Source organism: Erpetoichthys calabaricus, chromosome 2 (assembly GCF_900747795.2).
Source record: "Erpetoichthys calabaricus chromosome 2, fErpCal1.3, whole genome shotgun sequence".
Lineage (NCBI taxonomy): Eukaryota > Metazoa > Chordata > Cladistia > Polypteriformes > Polypteridae > Erpetoichthys > Erpetoichthys calabaricus.
This window is the reverse complement of record NC_041395.2, coordinates 289,185,797-289,205,472: the sequence shown is the minus strand read 5'-3', so window position 1 is coordinate 289,205,472 and position 19,676 is coordinate 289,185,797. Positions and strand designations below refer to the sequence as shown.

General features: G+C 37.9%; 1 protein-coding gene across 3 annotated transcripts in view; it reads right to left on the bottom strand.

The window, feature by feature from the left end:
• pprc1 (PPARG related coactivator 1) overlaps positions 1-19,676 on the bottom strand; it is a 77,496-nt gene that overhangs the window by 19,352 nt on the left and 38,468 nt on the right. For all 3 annotated transcript variants that reach the window (XM_051922447.1, XM_028795726.2, XM_028795727.2), the window contains exons 3-7: positions 19,092-19,244; positions 18,614-18,694; positions 13,171-15,310; positions 10,919-10,972; positions 7,391-7,451 (exon numbers count right to left, since the gene is read on the bottom strand). In XM_051922447.1, the coding sequence (XP_051778407.1) occupies positions 7,391-7,451; positions 10,919-10,972; positions 13,171-15,310; positions 18,614-18,694; positions 19,092-19,244 (2,489 nt within the window). The remainder of the gene's footprint in view (positions 1-7,390; positions 7,452-10,918; positions 10,973-13,170; positions 15,311-18,613; positions 18,695-19,091; positions 19,245-19,676) is intronic.

Below are 19,676 nucleotides of genomic sequence, written 5' to 3'. Positions count from 1 at the left end.
GCCTGAGCCACAGCAAACGCTTTAGTCCCTGTACGGACTTCGCGGTTTAGAAACAGTTTCATCCCAAGAACTCTAAACACACTAAATCAGTCCATCAAGTGCTCCTTGTAGAAATATTTGGACTTATAAGTACAATTACCCCACTGTAAACTTGCACTACAGTTATAATATTGCACAACCTGCGCCACTTTATAAAGCGCGTATTTACATGTGATGACGGTATTCATTTCTAAGACGAAATGCAGCAAAACATGTTGATTATATTATACAGATAAAACTTTAACTTCATTTAAATAATCTGTATTGTTTATAATTAAACATGTGAGGACACGGTACCGCAGCGCTAGCTAGTTTAGTAATTGTTTCTGCCTTGCTCTGTATTCTTGCTGGTGCTGACGCGACACTGGAAAGATAGACGGATATAATAATTAAACACGTACTACTAAGATATTTCAATGTTCCTTAAAAGTTTTGAAGAATCGAAGTTCTAAGCTTACAGATGGCTTCACGTCTATTACATAGCTTATTGTGTGGCGATTGAGTTTTTGGAGAAAGAAAAGTAAGGACAGGAATTGGAGGTTAGTACGTTTGAAAGAGACAGTACTGCTGTGATAAATTATTTAATTGAAGGTTGCGCATGGCGCAGCAAGCCTCTTGCGTGAGACATGAACAAGCACTGCGCCACCGTGTTCCCATGTTTAATAACATGCTTTCATTCCTATCATCATGAAAAAGATATCACGTATACATCTCAGTATTTTAATTATTCAGAGAGCTGTAATATCACGAATGTAATGGATTATGTGTCCTGTCGGAGAAAGAGAAAGCCCGTTTAAAAAGCAGGTAGTGATTCATACACATAGAGCACATAGAAGATCAAATACAGAACAAAGCATTTAACATGCCACTTTAGTTACAATGGGATTTGAGAAACTAGTAAATTAAACGATTTTAAGATGAAGTTTATGATGTTCTACTTTAATGGCAAAATAAACTACGTGATTAAAGTGGAAATTTCGAGATTAAAGTTGACATTTCGTGCTTTTTTTCCCCACTGTATGCCTTTTTTTTGTCTGTACCCTAATAAGCTTTCATATGACACTCAGACGGTGGGCTACGACTCGCTTTTTCACGGCGACTTTGATATGTGATTTCTTTTTTATTTCGGGCACTGTGCGACTTTGTGAAGTTGAGCCTTCGAGTTTCTCCGACACTCTGTCACTCGATCAGCTTCCTTTTGTTGATTATACCACTGTTTAAACCAACAAATAGTACGTTTTTCCTTTGCCTCCACTTGGTATTCGCTGAAATTCTTATATTTTCTCCCGTGCTTTTCCCATTGTCTTTTCACAGAAGGCTATTTATATTGATTTGCATATTCAAAGAGGCGTAATTCTGGGAGGAGTTGGGGCGGGACAGAAGGCGCGTGCACGTGCGTTACTTTTCACGCAAATCGGGATTTATGTAGTGGAAGAACGGGAAAGTATGCGTGCGCACAGATTCCTGCATCTGGATTTTTCTGTGCGTACGCACAATCCCACTTTTGTGCTTACGCCATGTTATAGTGTGAGTTCTACGCACGGCGTTATACATGAGGCCCCAGGACTCTTTCTAGAGCTGGCCGGCCATCTAAACTGAGCGATCAGGGGAGAAGGGCCTTAGTCAGGGAGGTGACCGAGAACCCGATGGTCACTCTGTCAGAGCTCCAGAGGTCCTCTGTGGCGAGAGGAGAACCTTCCAGAAGGACAACCATCTCTGCACCAATCAGGCCTGTATGGTAGAGTGGCCAGACGGAAGCCACTCCTTAGTAAAAGGCACATGGCAGCCCGCCTGGAGTTTGCCAAAAGGCACCTGAAGGACTCTCAGACCATGAGAAAGAAAATTCTTTGGTCTGATGAGACAAGATTGAACTCTTTGGTGTGAATGCCAGGCGTCACATTTGGAGGAAACCAGGCACCGCTCATCACCAGGCCAATACCATCCCTACAGTGAAGCATGGAGGTGGCAGCATCACGCTGTGGGGATGTTTTTCAGCGGCAGGAACTGGGAGACTAGTCAGGATAAAGGGAAAGATGACTGCAGCAATGTACAGCGACATCCTGGATGAAAGCCTGCTCCAGAGTGCTCTTGACCTTAGACTGGGGCGACGGTTCATCTTTCAGCAGGACAACGACCCTAAGCACACAGCCAAGATATGAAAGGAGTGGCTTCAGGATAACTCTGTGAAGGTCCCTGAGTGGCCCAGACTTGAATCCGATTGAACATCTCTGGAGAGATCTTAAAATGGCTGTGCACCGACGCTTCCCATCCAACCTGATGGAGCTTGAGAGGTGCTGCAAAGAGGAATGGGCGAAACTGGCCAAGGATAGGTGTGCCAAGGTTGTGGCATCATATTCAAAAAGACTTAAGGCTGTAATTGCTGCCAAAGGTGCATCGACAAAGTATTGAGAAAAGGCTGTGAATACTTATGTATATGTGATTTCTCACACACACACAAAAAAAAAGAATTTAATCCATTTTGGAATAAGGCTGTAACATAACAAAATGTAGAAAAAGTGATGCACTGTGAACACTTTACGGATGCACTGTAAGACTGATCAAGAGATACCTCTGTGATGCAACATTTAAACACTTGGTCAGTGAACAAAGAGAACTGAAACACTGGCAAACTTGATGTATAAAACTTTCCACCTATTGTAACCAAAAAGTTGAGCTTATGTGCACCCAAGAAACCAATGCCTAGGGTATAACCACAAAAAATGTTGGGGTAACCCCTTTTACTCCAAAGGTTAACCTAGGGTTGTAATGTAAAAGTTGACGACCATCCTTAATGGAGTTCGACATGCCGTATATATACTCGTGGATAAGTTCTCCTGTGGATAAGTCTGGACTTGATTTTATAGTATAATTTCTGGTATGTTACAATGTCGGTCATATAAATCGAATGCGGAAAACTCAACTCTATTGGTACAAGGGATTATGATATGCTAACTTCCACTTGAGAGAGTAACCACGGAGCACACTGCCTTTTTTTCTATGTGGGTGTGGCAATGCGCTGTATCAGCCCAGGCTCCTAACCTCTCTCTCCCTATCTCTTTCCAGTTTGGCCGAATACCTGAACTATTTAGAAGTTAATGTTTACACTGATTTGTGTTTTTTGTATCTCACACCCTCATACACCTTTATCATAAGAGCATCCCTCATCTACGATGGAGCGTTTGATCAGAAGAAAATATGAAGCTGGTTTTAAATTAAACATCGTTGAAGTAGTGAAAGAAATTAGTAACTGTGCTGCTGCAACAAAATTTGATGCGTCTGAGAAACCGATGTGAGATCTGAGGTCCGACTTATACGTGAGCATATATGGTAGGTGTAAATTTTACTAAAGGAAAGCAAGGTGCACAAGAAGACACTGCACATAAAGCAATGCAATAGTTTTGTTGAAGAAAGAAGTCAACTGATCACCAAATTTAATGCTAGATATAAGAGGGTCAGTGTGTGTCAAACAGGGCTGTCAGATCGAATTTCACGATTTGAATAGAATTAAAATTTGGAAAAGGTCTTGGAAGGGAAAGGCTGCCATTCGGTTGTAATAGAATGGTTATTTGGTTTACCTCGCACTCATTTTTGCACTGTGTTACTAAAGACACACTTTTCAAAGTTATGGTATTTTCCAGATCTAGTTTTACACATAAACCTTTTCATAATGTTGAGTTGTAAGCCTGTTACATTCTGGTAACAAATAATGTGAGGCAGCTTGGATGTGTTACAATATAGTTTTGGACATTTTTGTCTATGCCACTACTATGATTTTTAACAGCATTTGTTTTTTTCTCCTTAACACATCTCTGGTACAAGTATTATTTGGCTTCTGATCCTGTCCCAGTATACTCCTAAACCTATGATCCCAAACTGTTGTTTAATGCTAAGATATTCTCATTATGTAAATGAAAAATAAAAGGTCATAATTCTGTTTTTCCATTCATAATTATAATTTAAAGTATCCCTGTAAAGAGGCTTTTCAGTGTCACCAAGGCACATTTAGCTACCTCTACAAACATGAAGTGCGTCCATCTTTTATGTGACTGCTGGTTTGACAAAAATGCTTAAAACAAAGAAGCATAATGAAAAATATTAAGAACACATTATAGTTTTGCTGTGAATCTGATTTGTTACTCATTAACCACCGACTCCTGCTTGCAGCACTGAACTGGCATTCACCACTACAAACTAATCAAGTCAAAGTAAACACACTCTACTTAGCTAAAAATAATAAACAAAACTGCCACTGTTGCAAACTATATCTTACATGTCTTGTGATTTTTTTTTTCTCAGTGACCAAAAAGCATTTAAAGTTTATTTAAGCAATCATGGGTGATTTTGTCTGGGCGTTAGCCTTACAGGCAGTACTCAAAGTTAGTGGTTCTACTTTCTTTCTGATCATGTCACTTTGTACGCAGACAATCCCCGCTTTGGGGAAAAACTATGTTTTCAAACATCCTTTCATCTGAAGGCTGCAACACAATGCAACGGAGTCATAAGCATTTCATGGTTGTAGAAGCACTGGTAAAAAATAAAAATGTTAATGTAGCTAAAAGCTGTGCCAGTGCACATGACTTATAAGGATTTAAAATTTTTTGTGGTTGATTACGTTTATGCTCTCTATCCAGAAAAGCAGTAAAGTACTTTCATTATGTTAGAAAAGCTCTATACTGTATAAACAGGATTAATTATTATTTTCTCACCCAGTCCATTCTAGACAGAAGACAACTGTGTGCATTTCTTCCCTTTTACAGAGTGCATCTGCGAGGGTGGCTTTGATGGCTCTTTATTTTAACGACAGATGGCAAGTATCGCTAGGATTTTCTCCTTTTGCTTTTGCAGTGGATGCTGCAAATGTCATTGTTACCATTATCCATATTACTAACCGAGAATGGTAAACCGGATGGCATGGACGCAGGTACACGGCGATGGGACCATGAGACGTACTGCGCAGGTGCGTACAGCGCGCGTCTCATAAACCGCACGCAAAGTCGTATCCACCGCGCACGAAGGAGTCACGGCCCAAAAACGAAAGAGCTCAACTGACGTGAATGAGAAATTAAGCAACAACGCGCCCATGGCTAACGACTACCGACACAGCCACACAAAAAAAGAGGACTCTGCGCTGCAGCCCAGATTCAAACGGAAGAGGCTACAGAGGCCCCACGGGTCCATAAAGTACGGAAGGTGCAGGCATCACTGCCATATTTTGAGTGGCACTACTGCGGAGTGAAGGCACAGGCGTCACCGCCATATTGTGAGTGGCACTACTGCGGAGTGAAGTTAGGAATAATGTGCTGCTTGGGATTGTACAGACCGCTGAACGCTTTACACCGAATTCAAACACAATACCATACACCATACCATTTTTATTTGTTAAGCACTTAAAAACACAGCATTACAACTGACCGAAGCGCTGTACAGTTAAATAAAATAAGCAAGACTAAAAGCAAAATATTAAAAACAAACATTAAGAGAGAATTAAAACAGAGACACTAAAAACCGGTCAGGAGACCCAATAAAACAGAGAAATAGCAAAAAGCAAGTGGAAATAAGACAGGTTAAGAATTAAAAGCCAATGTTAAGAAGTGCGTTTTTAGGTGTGATTTGAATGTGGCGACTGAAGCGGCTTGTCTAACCACTAAAGGTAAGGAGTTCCACAGCCTAGGTGCACAGACGCAATACAGCTCAATGATACAAACACGAGCCCACCTAGATGACATCAATGAACGCAGGCGCCTACAACGCGCGTGTGAAACTGCGGAAGCAAAGCAGGCACGGGTTCAAAACGAACGAGCTCGACTGACGGATATACAAACACGAGCCTGGCTGGATAAAATCAATGAACGCAGGAGCCTACAATGCGCGTCTGAAATGCTGCAAGCAAAGCGGGAATGGCTTCAAGACAAACGAGCTCGACTAATGTATTTCAGGATACCGAACGTCGGGGGTAGGCGAGCGAAGCGAGCAGGGGGCGGAGCCCCCCTTGTATTAATGTATAAAGAAAGGGCATGCAAATATACACATAGTATTGTGGGTTGGAATATATTTGAATATTTACTTATTTTTAATTAATATATTTGAACCTTATTTGTTGGCTAATTTGGCTGCCCTAGTGTGAAACTCAAAGGCAATCTGCAGTACCGTCAACAACCATAAGGTGTGACCACAAGCAAAGAAGGACAACAGCACTGGAATAAACTAAGAAAAAAAAGATACTGAATACCATTCCATGCCTGCATGAGAAAGCCGGCCCTGGAGAAAATGGGACAAAACATCTCCTACATGGAGTCAACAAAAACCAAAATGCATGTACTTCTACTTTGAGTCTAAGAAATATCAGCTATAACTTGGTAGTTGGGCTAAAGCCAGCTGATACATTCTGGTCAGTTATAACTGAAAGCCATTAACCTGTGTGAAGGATAAGTTATAAAAGTTACTCTTCTTTAATTTAAGAGGAAAATTTAGAGCAACACTTTACCAACCCCCACAAAGGAGTAGTGTGCAAACAATCTGAATAAATCAACACTGCAGTGAAATTGAAGGCCCTAGAGACTTTAAAGCTAGCTAATAATTTGTCCATCCAACTGGTTGATGGACCAGAACTGCAAGAACATTATAAAGCTGGTCCGCAATGAATGGCATTTCCTGGTTAATTCTTTTGGTAACAATTAAGCATTCACAAGGTATGCGTCTTTTTCTATAGGACAGAAAAACATCAAATTAAACTAGCATAGATTTATGTTGTACTTTTTATTACTACCCATTATCTGTATGTTATGAATTGCAATTATTTAGTTTATTGCAGCAAGTATGTCTGTGTTATTTGTCCAAAAAAGCTTATCACCACACATCAGAACCACAAATAAATCATCTTTCACTTTTGCTATATAAATGTTTGCCAATTTATTAACTTTATTCATAAATTACACAGGTCTGTACATAGTTTTGCCCTCCTGGCTGGAATGTGAAGCTGACACATCTAATATGGTAAAGCTGTGGAATATATGCATAAATCTTTGTAATCATACACTTCTGCATGTGGACTCCAAAAACTGCTATATAAAAGTAAACTGAATAAATTGCATATATGTGATTAAAATGTGCACATGTTAGAAATCCATACAGTATTGTGAAATGGGTGGTGTGGTGGGGGTTGAGAGAGTCAAATGTGCTACTGCTTGTAAAGGAATACTTAAGATTCCCACTGTATAGAATTCTCTCTCAAATGGTGTTAAGTGAAAAGGCAAACTAAATTGCAACAAAACTGTGTGTAATTTTTTTGTGGCCAACATTATAAGACAAGACAACACATCTGCTGGACATTACTTATACAACAATTACTTACCTACAACATCCTATAGCTGTTTCTTTTCTAAGATCACTTAAGTTAGTTTTATCTTCTTTGGCTGAAAAGAGAGAAGAAATACTTTTCACTAACGGCAACAGTGGAAAAAGATGACACCTGAAAGTAAAGTAACATTTTAACATGCCACACATAGTGCACTAATAATAAAATTAGGAGTATACATCTTTGTGCACATATACCTAATATATACGTATTTTAGAATGACCTTCAAAGTGTTGAGTATTACAAGCATGTGCATCTTTCATAGAATGAGTTAAACTTGCAGGAATTCTGCTTAATCTGCAACTTAAGAATAACTGCATTTTTAAGTACCCTTAAAAACAATTACACAAATTCCATTAAATATTACGTTTAGCATATACATATTATATATAAGATTAGGCATTCATTTAATAGGAAATTACATATACCGATAAACCTTTAACAACTAGATTCCTTGTCATATTCTGTTAGAATCAAGTACAGACTGTCACAATTTCAGGAAGTTAATTTATTTTACAATGTGTACAATTGTGTATATTCCAATTTTCAAACCAAATAGTTTCTTCCTCTAGATTTTTGCACATTTGCTTTCTTCCTTTAGTTAGCCATGCCAGGGATACTTAAATCCATTTTTTTAAAAACCAAAATATTGAAATAGTTGGAAAAACAAAACCTAGGATACAGCCTACTCATAAATAACTTAGTTCCTTGAATATATGTAGTTTATTTGATGTGCCATCTTAAAACTTTTTAAGACACCCGGGGTCTCATGTATAACGACGTGCGTAGAACTCACACTTAAACATGGTGTACAGACAAAACTGAAAATGTGTGCAGGCACTTAAAAATTCAGATGTATAAAACCGTGTGTAAGCAAAGTTCTACACACTTCTCCTTTATAATTCCAAATCAACATGAATTTTAAAAACGCACATGCAGGTGCCTACAGCCCCACCCCGACTACTCCCAGAATTGTACCTATTTGAATATGCAAATCAATATAACTTAGCCTCTTCAACTCAATGTTTTGTTACAAGACAATGGCAAAAGCATGTGTAAAAAAGAATTTCCATGAACCAGAAATGGAGGTTCTGCTCAGTGAAGTGGAGACAAGGAAAAATGAACTTAAGCAGTGATATAAACAGCAAAAGGAAACTGATGACGTGGCAACGAGTGGCAAAGGCACTTAAAAGTTCAAGTTCAAGTTCAGAAAGTCACATGGTGCACGAAATAAAAAAATTGGTCAAACAATGAAAGTCGCAGTGAAAAAGTGAGTCGCAGCCCAAAGAGGGGAAAAAAAAAGTCTATGTCGAGATTAAAGTTGAAATGTTGATTTTGATCTTGAAATTTCCACGTTAATGACAAGATAAATTACGAGATTAAAGTAGATCATAAACCTTATTTTAAAACTGATGTTTAATTTACTGGAGTTTCTCAAGCCCCTTTGTAACTAACGTAGTACTGTATGTTAAATGCTTTGAATTCTAAGTGTTCCCCTACACGGTCATTGACATGCTTCTTAAACAAGCTTTCTCTTACGCAGATAGGAGTGCACAGGCAGTGATCACCACACAGAATACATTAACATTCATGATATTACAGCTCTCTAAACATTTAAGAAGGTACTAAGATATGTACTTGCTATCATTTTCATGATAAAATGTGTTAAACATATGGGGTTACAGTGGCACAGCGGTAGCAATGAGCAAGTATGTATATTACATTTTACAATTGAATTTTAACTTCATTATAATAATGAATACTGTTAATAATTAAACATGTGGGGTCACGGTGGCGCAGTAGTAATGATGAGATGGTGCCCCATCCAGGGATTGTTCTTGCCTCAATGCTTGCAAGGACGAACAAGACACTGGATGGAATCATTTAATGCAGGAGTACTGTGGTTGTCAAATGTACCAACTCCCTTCCGTTTTCTGTCTCCATTGAACGAATGGCCACACAATAAGCGTCTAATAAATGTAAAACCATCTGTAAACTTAGAACAAAGATTCTTCAAAAACTTTAAGGAACATTGATAAACCTTTGTTAATCATGTTTAATTATTCCATCAATCCATCCAGGGTCATGCCAGTCCCAGCAAGCATTGAGGCAAGAATAATCCCTGGACGGAGCACCATCTCATCACTACTGCTGCGCCACCGTGACCCCACATGTTTAATTACTGTGACCCCACATGTTTAATTATTAACAGTATTCATTTTTTAAATGAAGTTAAAAATTAACCTGTAAAATGTAATATACATACTTTAATGCATTTCATCATGGTGGCTCTGAGGCTAAGGATCTGTGCTGGTATCCCAAAGGTTGCCGGTTTGAATCCCTGTCTCTGCCAAAAGAGATGCTACTCTGCTGGGCCCTTGAGCAAGGCCCTTAACCTTCAATTGCTCCAGGGGCGCTGTACAATGGCTGACCCTGCGCTCTGACCCCAAGGGGTATGCAAAAAAAACCAAGTAATTTCCTTCGGGAAATTTCTAACAGCACACAGCTACATGAAGATGGCTCATGGAAATCTAAATCGACTAAAGCCAGTCATCAATTGTCATCTGAAAATATATGTTCTCCTCTAATTCTTTCATTTGCAATGTCTTCTAACAATGCTACAGCAGCTATGGTAGTTGGAATAGATTGGCCATTCTGTGCAACATTATATTGTTACAGAATGATTACAATCAAGTGCCTCAAGTTTATGAGCGATACTCCATTTTCTGTGGATTTGACAAAACCCACATCATGGACACGAATCTAAAAAAAGAAAGGGAAACCACAGAAACTGTGGCAGTGCTTTGTTGCTGGGTGCCATCCAGTTGCAAAACCAAGCAGAAACAGTGTGAGGTTTTATACCAAGTTTATTTTTTTATACATCTTAAAGTGAGTGTGGAAATTGGGGTACGCAACATTTTTGTGCATACATATCATTTATACACGAGGCCCCAGCTCTATGAGCAATGAACTGTTTTACTTATGATAGTGGATATGTACATGAGGTGTTGATATGCACTAGAAAGCAGTAATGTTTTCATTGCCTCTGTTATTGGATTGTATGGGGAAGATAAACTTGCAACAATTTTGGCATTTGGTGTGTTATAGCTACAGTGCACTAATCACAGCAGCAATGCATGAAAAAAAACCTGCTTTAAAATGTTACAGTCTGAGAGAGCCCATGGGGTAGAGTAGTGTGGGTTTAGGTTATTTTAAAAGAAACACACAATAGTTGTCCAATGTTTACAGAGTAAAGGATAATCTTATCTAATTAAGTTAACCAATATTAATCCCTGCATGGGATTAAGCTGCTCTCATCATGGAATGATAAAAATAGTTTAATTCTAGAAGATTTACTGTTACTGTGTTTAGGAACAACTTTGTTTGCTAATGTATATAGTGTATGCAAACAAAGAAGGATGCCATCAGAACGAACATGTTAAAACAACTGTATTCATACAAATTTCAATCAAAAATGTTTCAATGTGGTGCTTTATTATTTTATTATTCACAAAACCTGCTCACCCTGATTTTGTTCAAATTGTTCCAATAAGCTTGTAAGGTCTGTAGCTTCAATTCCTTACATGGTTTAAAAGGGAGAAAAAATAAAAATTAGAGACATTGCAAGAGGGGAAAAAACAAACAAAAAAAACACATACACAAATATCTCAACCCAACCTCTCCTACCAATATTATCATAAACGAATATGTGGATGATAAACAACCAAAATTAAATATATAAATGTACACATACCATGTGCACTTATCTTGCCAAAAAACTACTTCATATTTAAGAATGATTAGGAGGACCTAAAAGCAGAAAAGAACCTAAATGCACAGAAACCTGCATTGTCAACTAGACAAATGCAAGCATCCTGAACTTGTGTCAACAGCTTGAAGTATATAGCAATAAAATTCTGAGGTGATGGATACAGTCACCAGCTCAGGACAAAGAAGTGAGACTTAATTGCAAAGAATACTATCAGTTATGAAAATAGAATTTACAAATGTTGGAGAAACCTTATTATTGTCAAGACTGACTACATTATACTGTACATCTACTTTGAATAATTTGTTAGTGCAAGGATAATGATCAATTCTTTTATTTACTCCTTAAATTCTGGAGAAATCCACAATAAAGTACTATATCACAAATAAACAAAAAAGGTCGATTTTTTTTTTTCTGCTTAACAGAACCCCCAACTGACCGCACACTTTAAAAACCTCCAGAACATGACAGCACAGATTAGGAGCATGTGAAATACACTGCTCAAAAAAATTAAAGGAACACAATCATCACAGTCTAACTCTCAATTAATCTTCAGGCATATCAATCAGTCCAGTTAGGAAGCATAAGTGAGTGCGAATCAACTTCACCTGCTTTGGTGCAAATGAGAGTGACAACATGTGCACTGGAGAGGTATCAGCAAAGAAACCCCAAAAAGGGGAATGGTTTTTCAGGTGACAGTTATAGACAATACTCTCCTCATTATTCCTTACTAATTCTTCTGTATTTTTACATTTTGCTATTGTCCTTGTCACTATTGGTAGCATGAGGAAGTAACTGCAGCGGATTCAGGTTGCACAGGTACTCCAGCTTATCCAGGATGTAACATTCATACACAAGAAGGTATGCTGTGCCACCCAACAGATTCTCAAGAGCATGGAGGAGATACCAGGAGACAGGGTGTTACACTAGGAGAGCTTGACAGAGCCGTAAAAGGGCATCAACCGAGCAGAAGGACCAGTATCTGATTCTTTGTGCGAGGAGGAACAGGAAGTACACTGCCAGAGCCCTACAAAATTACCTCAAGCTGGCAACATTTGTGCATTTTTCTGACCAAACTGTCAGAAACAGAATCCACAAGGGTGGCATGAGGGACCCACATCCTCTAGTGGGACCTGTGCTCGCAGCCTATCACCATCCAGCTCGATTGGCAGTTGCCAGAGAATACCACTACTGGCAGCTATGCCATTGGCACCCTGTTCTAACAGATGAGAGCAGGTTCAAACTGAGCATCTGACAGATTTGAAATAGTCTGGAGACGCTGTGGTTAACATTATGCAGCATGCAAACTGATCCGGTTTGGCAGGGAGTCAGTGATGGTCTGGGGAGGTATATCCATGGAGGGTTGTACAGACCTCCACTTGCTCAGCAACAGTACCCTGACAGCGGTTAGGTATAAGGATGAACTGCTCAGAGCCATTGGCATGTTTTTATGCTGGTGCAGTGGGCTGTGGTTTCCTCCTGGTGCAGGACAATACCTGGCCTCATGTGCCAAGAGTGTGTAGGCAGTTTAATTGAGAACCTCTGGGATGTTATGTATCAGTGCCAAGTAGCTCCACAGATTGTCCAGGAGCTCACTGATGCCTTAACCCCGGTCAAAGAGGAGAAGATCCCTCAGGACACCATCTGCCATCTCATCGGGATCATGCCTAGCATATAGGAAAATTTCTGGAGAGGGCCAAAAGGAATCACATGCATTACAGTTTCATATGATATTTTTCCATACATTGTGAAGAAACAAAATAAGTGACAAGGTACCTTCTAGGACTACATCACTATAAAATGGTTACAGGTTAGACAGTATTTACAATCTGTTCCAGACTAAGTTGTTGATCAAAAAGCCCTCCACCCCTCAGTTTGCTTAACTCACACAATAAAATATTTTGTGCCTTCCATCCATTAAAACTTCCCATTATTTTAGTATGCCATTGCAATTAGAAAGAAAACTTGTTCAAAAGCAAGTTAAACAATGAATACTACATATTATTACCTATTTCACTGGTGAAAGCTCGAATTAGTTCTTCAGTAGAATTTGTCAAAGACTGAGACAGAGTGACCGCAGGCTTCTTAATGTGGGCATTGTTATTTACAGGATAACTTTGAGGAACTTGCCAAGAAACTGTTATTTGTGATGACATTGAAGAGAAAGGGCTGTTCTCTGTAGTATCATGTGATCTTGCTCCATGATTCTGGACTGCTGGGGGTTTATGAATATCCTCACTGGGCTCCTTGGACAAACTGGAATGGGATGGATTTTGAAGTCTCTCAAAGTGTGCAGAGTTGCAAGCTTCTGTTTGTAAGTTTTCCTTTGGCTGGATTACAATTGAAACCTCATGTGGTTGCCTAGATACTCCCTTCGTTTCATGTTGGAGATGTTCCCCATTTTGTTTAGGCAGATGATCAAATTCATGACTACACTTTTCTGTTAAAGCTGAACGTCCTTTTGTATTAATCAATTGTTCACCACCTGGAATTTTTTTAGGGTTACATGTTAGCAAACTCTCATTAGTAGAATTAAGACATTTAATACTATCGGGATCAACTACATTTGATACAGGACTTTCCTTTGGAGCAGGTGGTTGTTTTGATAGAATTTTATTGGGAGGCAAAGGAACAGATTTATCTGAGTTTAAGGCTGCTTTAGGCACAGGATTCAGTTTCTGAGTAGTCTTAGGAATTACTTTAGCAGCTGGAGGAGACAGTAAGGCTTCAGGCGTTGGAGGTGCTCCAGGCCCTAGCGGTGGCCACACAGATACAGTAGCATTCTCCTGTTTCCTCTGAGGCACAGAAGCAGGTTCTGGCAAGCAAGGAATGGGAGGCAACTCTCTTGGTAACTCTGGCAAAGTAGGCCACTTTGTGCTATTGTCCTCTGGCTTCTCAACAGGAGGAGGTTTGCGTTTCTGGCGAAGAAGTCTATACTCCTGCAGACTGAGCATTTTAGGTTTGGACTCTTTCTGTTGTTTAGGTGGGTGTTTTTCAGCAGTAGATGAGGAGATGAAAGATGAATTTACTACTTGACTAAGTACACAAGCTACATTTTTCTCAGTGTCCTGAACAATACCTACAGTTTGTTGCTGTGCTGCTGAAGTAGGTATCAATTCAGTTTCTTGCACTTTCTCAAGGCAAATCTGAACAGGTTCACCTATTGGGTTTGCCTGTTGCTCTTCGGGATTTGTTTGTTGATTAAGCTCTAGGTCTATTGGAACTTTTGAAGAAGTTAACAAAGCATATCTTTTTTCACCAGGTTTCTCTTCTATTAATGCAGTTGTTTCAGTTTCCTTGGAGGAAAGAAAGGAAACCTTTTCTTTAAGAAGGGGCCCTGTCTTAATTTTTGTCCTGTAAACTGAATTGACCGATTCATCTAAAACAAGAGGAGTAATATTGTTAATGACATTTTCTGTTAATGGTTTGTTCAAACAGCAGATATTTCCTGTTCTGCCAGCCTCAGAATCTTCCTTATAATTATTGCACTGAATGCTGGGTTTTCGTTCAGAGAACTTCTCCTTTGGCCTTTCATCTAGAGTCTTCTCCGATGTGAGCTTCTGGGATTCTAAAGAGGACCTAGCTAAACTTTCATAGCTTAAGGATTGTTCATTAGTAGATATGGCTAGTTCTGTTAATTCTTTTGCAGCACTCATCATTTCCACTGCTTTAACCTCCGTATTCATTATCTGAGAAATCGGAGCTTGCTGATCGGGTACCACAATTTCAAGTGACAACTCTCCTTCTGCTAAAATGACTTCAGTCTCTTCATCTACAGGTTCCACACATACAGAAATGCAATAAGGGTGCATGTACTTAACAAGGTCATTCAGTGTAAAAGTGTGAGGATTCACAATGCACTCTACGGAAGAGTCAAAATCTGTTCTGCTAGGAGAGGAAGAATATTCTTCACTCTCTGCTTGATTTACTTGGTATGGACTGTTTGATTCTGTATCCTCCTCTTCCTCTTCCCCATCACTTCTCTGCAAAGCCTGAGAAGTGGGTTTCTTTGCTTCCACAGTTAAGCGTGTCCGCATAGCAAGGGCTCTAGGTGAATTTCTTGCTTTTCCATGAGAATTTTCCTCCCAAGATTTTACAAATCCATCTGCAAAAGACTCCCGCCATCTATCTGTACAACCTCCGTCTGCCTAAGAAAGTAACAAAAGAAAACATTTGAATGAGAAAAATGAGTCGCATCTTTAAAATGAGGCCCAAGAACACAGTCAACACCATGGGAGGCCTGCAATGCTAGCACAGTTATATTCTGTACAAACTGATGTTGAAAGATGGGCAAGTAATTAACTAACTTCCACTATAATGGGGAATTTTAATTTGAAATATGCAATGGAGGAACCACCTCCAACAGCATGACTTTAGTAGACTTATTAGCTGCATGCAGTGGTATGTTATGCATATGACCACTGGCAACATATAATATATCTTGGCTTGTTTACTATTTTGCATTTGATATTGTCAGGTTCAGAGCTCTGTGCAAATCAGAGCAAATATGCATTTTATGTATTTCATATGGCTCAATTCTTCACCAAACCTGGTATTGTATTCTTCTAAAGAATTAGACAAAGTGGGTACCAGAAATGTATGGATTCCCTTCTTACATGCAAATGATGCGTGTAAGATTTACTTTCATATTAATGTAGCCAATGCAAGGATATATTACAGCAAAACATATATGACATATATTATTAATAAAATTACATCACAAACTTATTTTGTTAGAAGTACTCTCTCCTTTAAAAATCCCTTATTTCCTCTTTAAGAAAGAACTTAAATTCTGTTTTATATAAATAAGTATTTTGTTTTGTTTTTGGACAATCCTAAGTGTAGAAAGTCAATAACGACCTTGCTTCTCTCCCATCTGTGCTACGTATAAACTGGTTTTATATATATATATATATATATATATATATATATATATATATATATATATATATATATATATATATAAAAATATAAAAAACTCTGCACAGATTGCTACATAGATAATCATTTGAAAAAGTATGCAAATAATTGATAATATAATTATCCTTGAACACTACTGATAATGTTGAATAATTGTTTCATTCCTATACAATTTACTGAATTGCGCCAAAAAAACCTGCATATAAATGGACAAAGCAATACACAAAGTGCAATTCAATCCAGGGTTTTCTTAAAATTGGTTTCAGCTCTGGCCAAGAATTTTCTGTACACATAAGCCTGTGTTCTTACAGGTGCCAACTTGCTCATGTTTGATAGAAACAATTCACTGAGTAACAGTAACAGCCTGTGAAGTTGTTAGCTCTAGTCTATTTACACAGGTTTTGCTATAATCAACAATACAATCTTAAAATCTGGAGGCAACAAAGGTACTTAAACCTATTAATTTATGTATATTAAATAAGCAAATGTTTCTTTCTTTACTGAAACAGTTACCAATTCAAAGAGAACTCTTTCCAGATTCATTCTTCCCATGAATGGGTGCCCTGCAGTGTACAGTCACCCCAAGCCTAGAGCTAGGCTGACCCAGCACAGCTGTACATTCTCTACAAACAGCAGCAGCCAGCACTTGACCTGGAAGGATGCTGATGCAGCTTTGATCCTCTGGAAGTGAATCTTGTTAATCAGTGAATAGCTTCTCTATTTATATAAAAGCAAAAACCCTAGATCACTAGATCCCCTAAACCCTAAGAATTACATTTTTTTTTTAATTTGGCATGGAGGTTTGTTTAAGGCTCTTAGTGAGAGAACGGATTTTGTGAAACTACCCTTTCAATATTAAAATATTTTATATCTCAAAAATGGTTCATTTTTCTCAGAAATGCTGAAATAAGCCAGTTTTAATTTTCATTTGTACAATCTTTTGCAATTAAAAAAAAAATCTATACAGGGTGGTTGCAAAAAATGGGACACATGCCAATTTTTTTTTAATTTTCTTGTAAAATTTTAGCAAAATATTTCTGAATTTCAATTCTCACATAAACAGACATACTGGTTTGAAATCAATAATGATCTTTTAATAAAACTAAACACACACAAGATGACATATGATTCAATTGACTCAGCTGTAGAGGTTGAAGAGACTATACACTATCCAGGGGAGTTCTTGCATACGCTCAACCCTCCAAGCATTCCCCAACACAAACTTATTTTGAAGATAGGAGCACCAGTTATGCTTTTGAGAAACGTAAATCCTTCTAAACTGTGTAATGACACAAGACTGCAAATAAAAGCTTTACACAAAAATGTAATTGAAGAATGTGGTCAGGGAGAAACCATCTTACTTTCCTTTTCAATTCAAATGCCTGCAATTTCCAATTAAAACATGTTTTGCAATGACTATCAATAAAGAACAGAGCTCTCTAAAATAAGTGGGAGTAGATTTGAGGGATGATTGTTTTTCTCGTGGCCACCTTTATGTAGCGTGCTCCAGAGTGAGTTCACCTTGCTCCCTATTCATTCTGAAACCTGAGGGTGCTCCATCTAATGTTGTATATAGAGAATTATTGTAGTTCCTTGCTGAACATATTCACTCATTCTGAGTGATTTTCGTATACAGCGCAGACATGGTGCATAATCAAAAACTTTAGTTTCCATATTTTTATGTCAGCCAATTTATTAAAAGAGAACTTTGCAAGAGAACCCACAGGTATTAGCTAGTAACTAATTATATATATATATGTTATATATATATGGTTGAAATAGTTTACTGTCAAATAAATGCAAAGAGTACACGACACGTGTTTCGCCCTCATTCTGGGCTCATCAGGTGTACACACTCCACTGCACTCCCTCTCGGGGATCGAACCTCGGACGTCAGCGCCAGAGGCGATGCCCCTAACGTTGCGCCACGGCGGCGGATGTTAGCAGATTGCTGGCCAACCACAAGCGTTACCTGGTAGGTAACCACCCATACAATCAGATTGTGACACAGACTTCGAATGCCGTGAATATTATATATATATATATATATATATATATATATATATATATATATATATATATATATATATATACACACACACACATATACTTACACTGCTTTCTGAATCACTTCTACTTTGGCCCTCTGAAACAAAAATGTATCCTGCTCTAGATTTTAATTTGCCAGTAAATAATCAGAAAACTGTCTTTTTGATGTTATAGTGCAATAGGAATCAAATATTTAGTCTTTAAAAAACATTTCAGAAGTTTTATAAAATTAGGGCTGATGTAGTCACAGCAAGGGGTTACTTGACCATTCTCTTTCAAATTCTCTTATACAAAAACTGTAGATAATAAAGATTAATATTGGGAAAAAAATGAAGTCGATATAAGGTTGATACAGAAGAGAAAAAAAAGCATTTTGTACTATTTAAAAATCATCAATTGTAAATGTTATGTTTCAACACAAGCAAAAACTCTTTACACAATCTTTCCATACTGAAATTCTCAATTGTAGTAATGCAAAATACCTGTTTTGGGGCACGTAGATCCCAGTGGTTTGGTGGTTCATGTTCAGGTGGGGATCTTGCCAAAGTCAGAAACCGTCTCAGCTAGAACACAAAGTAACAACGCTTACAACGTAACAGTAAAATAATAAAATCTTTGTTTCCTATGGATTAATGTACAGTACATAGCAAAGAATTTACAATAAGACTTTTTGTTTATTCATGCCAAGATACACATTTCCAAAATTTTTAAAATAGCAAATTTAACAAAGACCTACATTTAGTTACATATCCTTTTTCTTTGTATTCCTACTTTGTATTCTCATAATTCCTACTGGCTAGTGTAGTCAACCACAAAGGTATTACACAAAAATTGTATAATATTTGATTTGTAATATGGTTTTGGAGTAGTCTGACAAACATGTTATAAAGACCTGCTAAACAAATATGTCTTTCCATCTTCAAATTGATAGCAGGATCCAGAACATAAAGAGTTACTTACTGTTGAGTTATCCCTCTCTCTGTGAGAGGCTAAGAGGTCTAAATCAGGAAGGGTGTCAAAAGGAGACAGGTTCTCATCATCAACATTGTCAAGTATCTCGGTTAGTGCAGTTAACAAAGTGGTTACATTTTCATCATCTACTCTGTTCTTAGGCTGAGAATAAAATGTGAAAGTGCTCTCAAATTCCAATTCATTTATGAGTTAAAACACATGTACAGGAAAACATATATAAATAAACGCATCTTGTTCGTTTTACTTATTAAAACTTAAAACAGATATGCAACAATCATTCTAAAAGTAGTGCTACATTATATTTAACCGAAAAGCATTTTATACTTTAACTTAAGAGTTATTTTTTAGGATTATGCTTGTCAGTTTGATACTTTGTGAACAACAAAAAACAAACAAACAGAATGTACATTCATTCATAGAGCATTTTTTCCAGGTGCAGGTCCTGGTAACACCCATCTTTTGTAATTTCTGTTCCTGCTGATATAGTACACATAATTAGATAAACATTGTCTGTCTAAATAGGTGTGGTCTAGTTAGTGCAATTCTGCAGAGTTTACTTTACAGGAATAAACT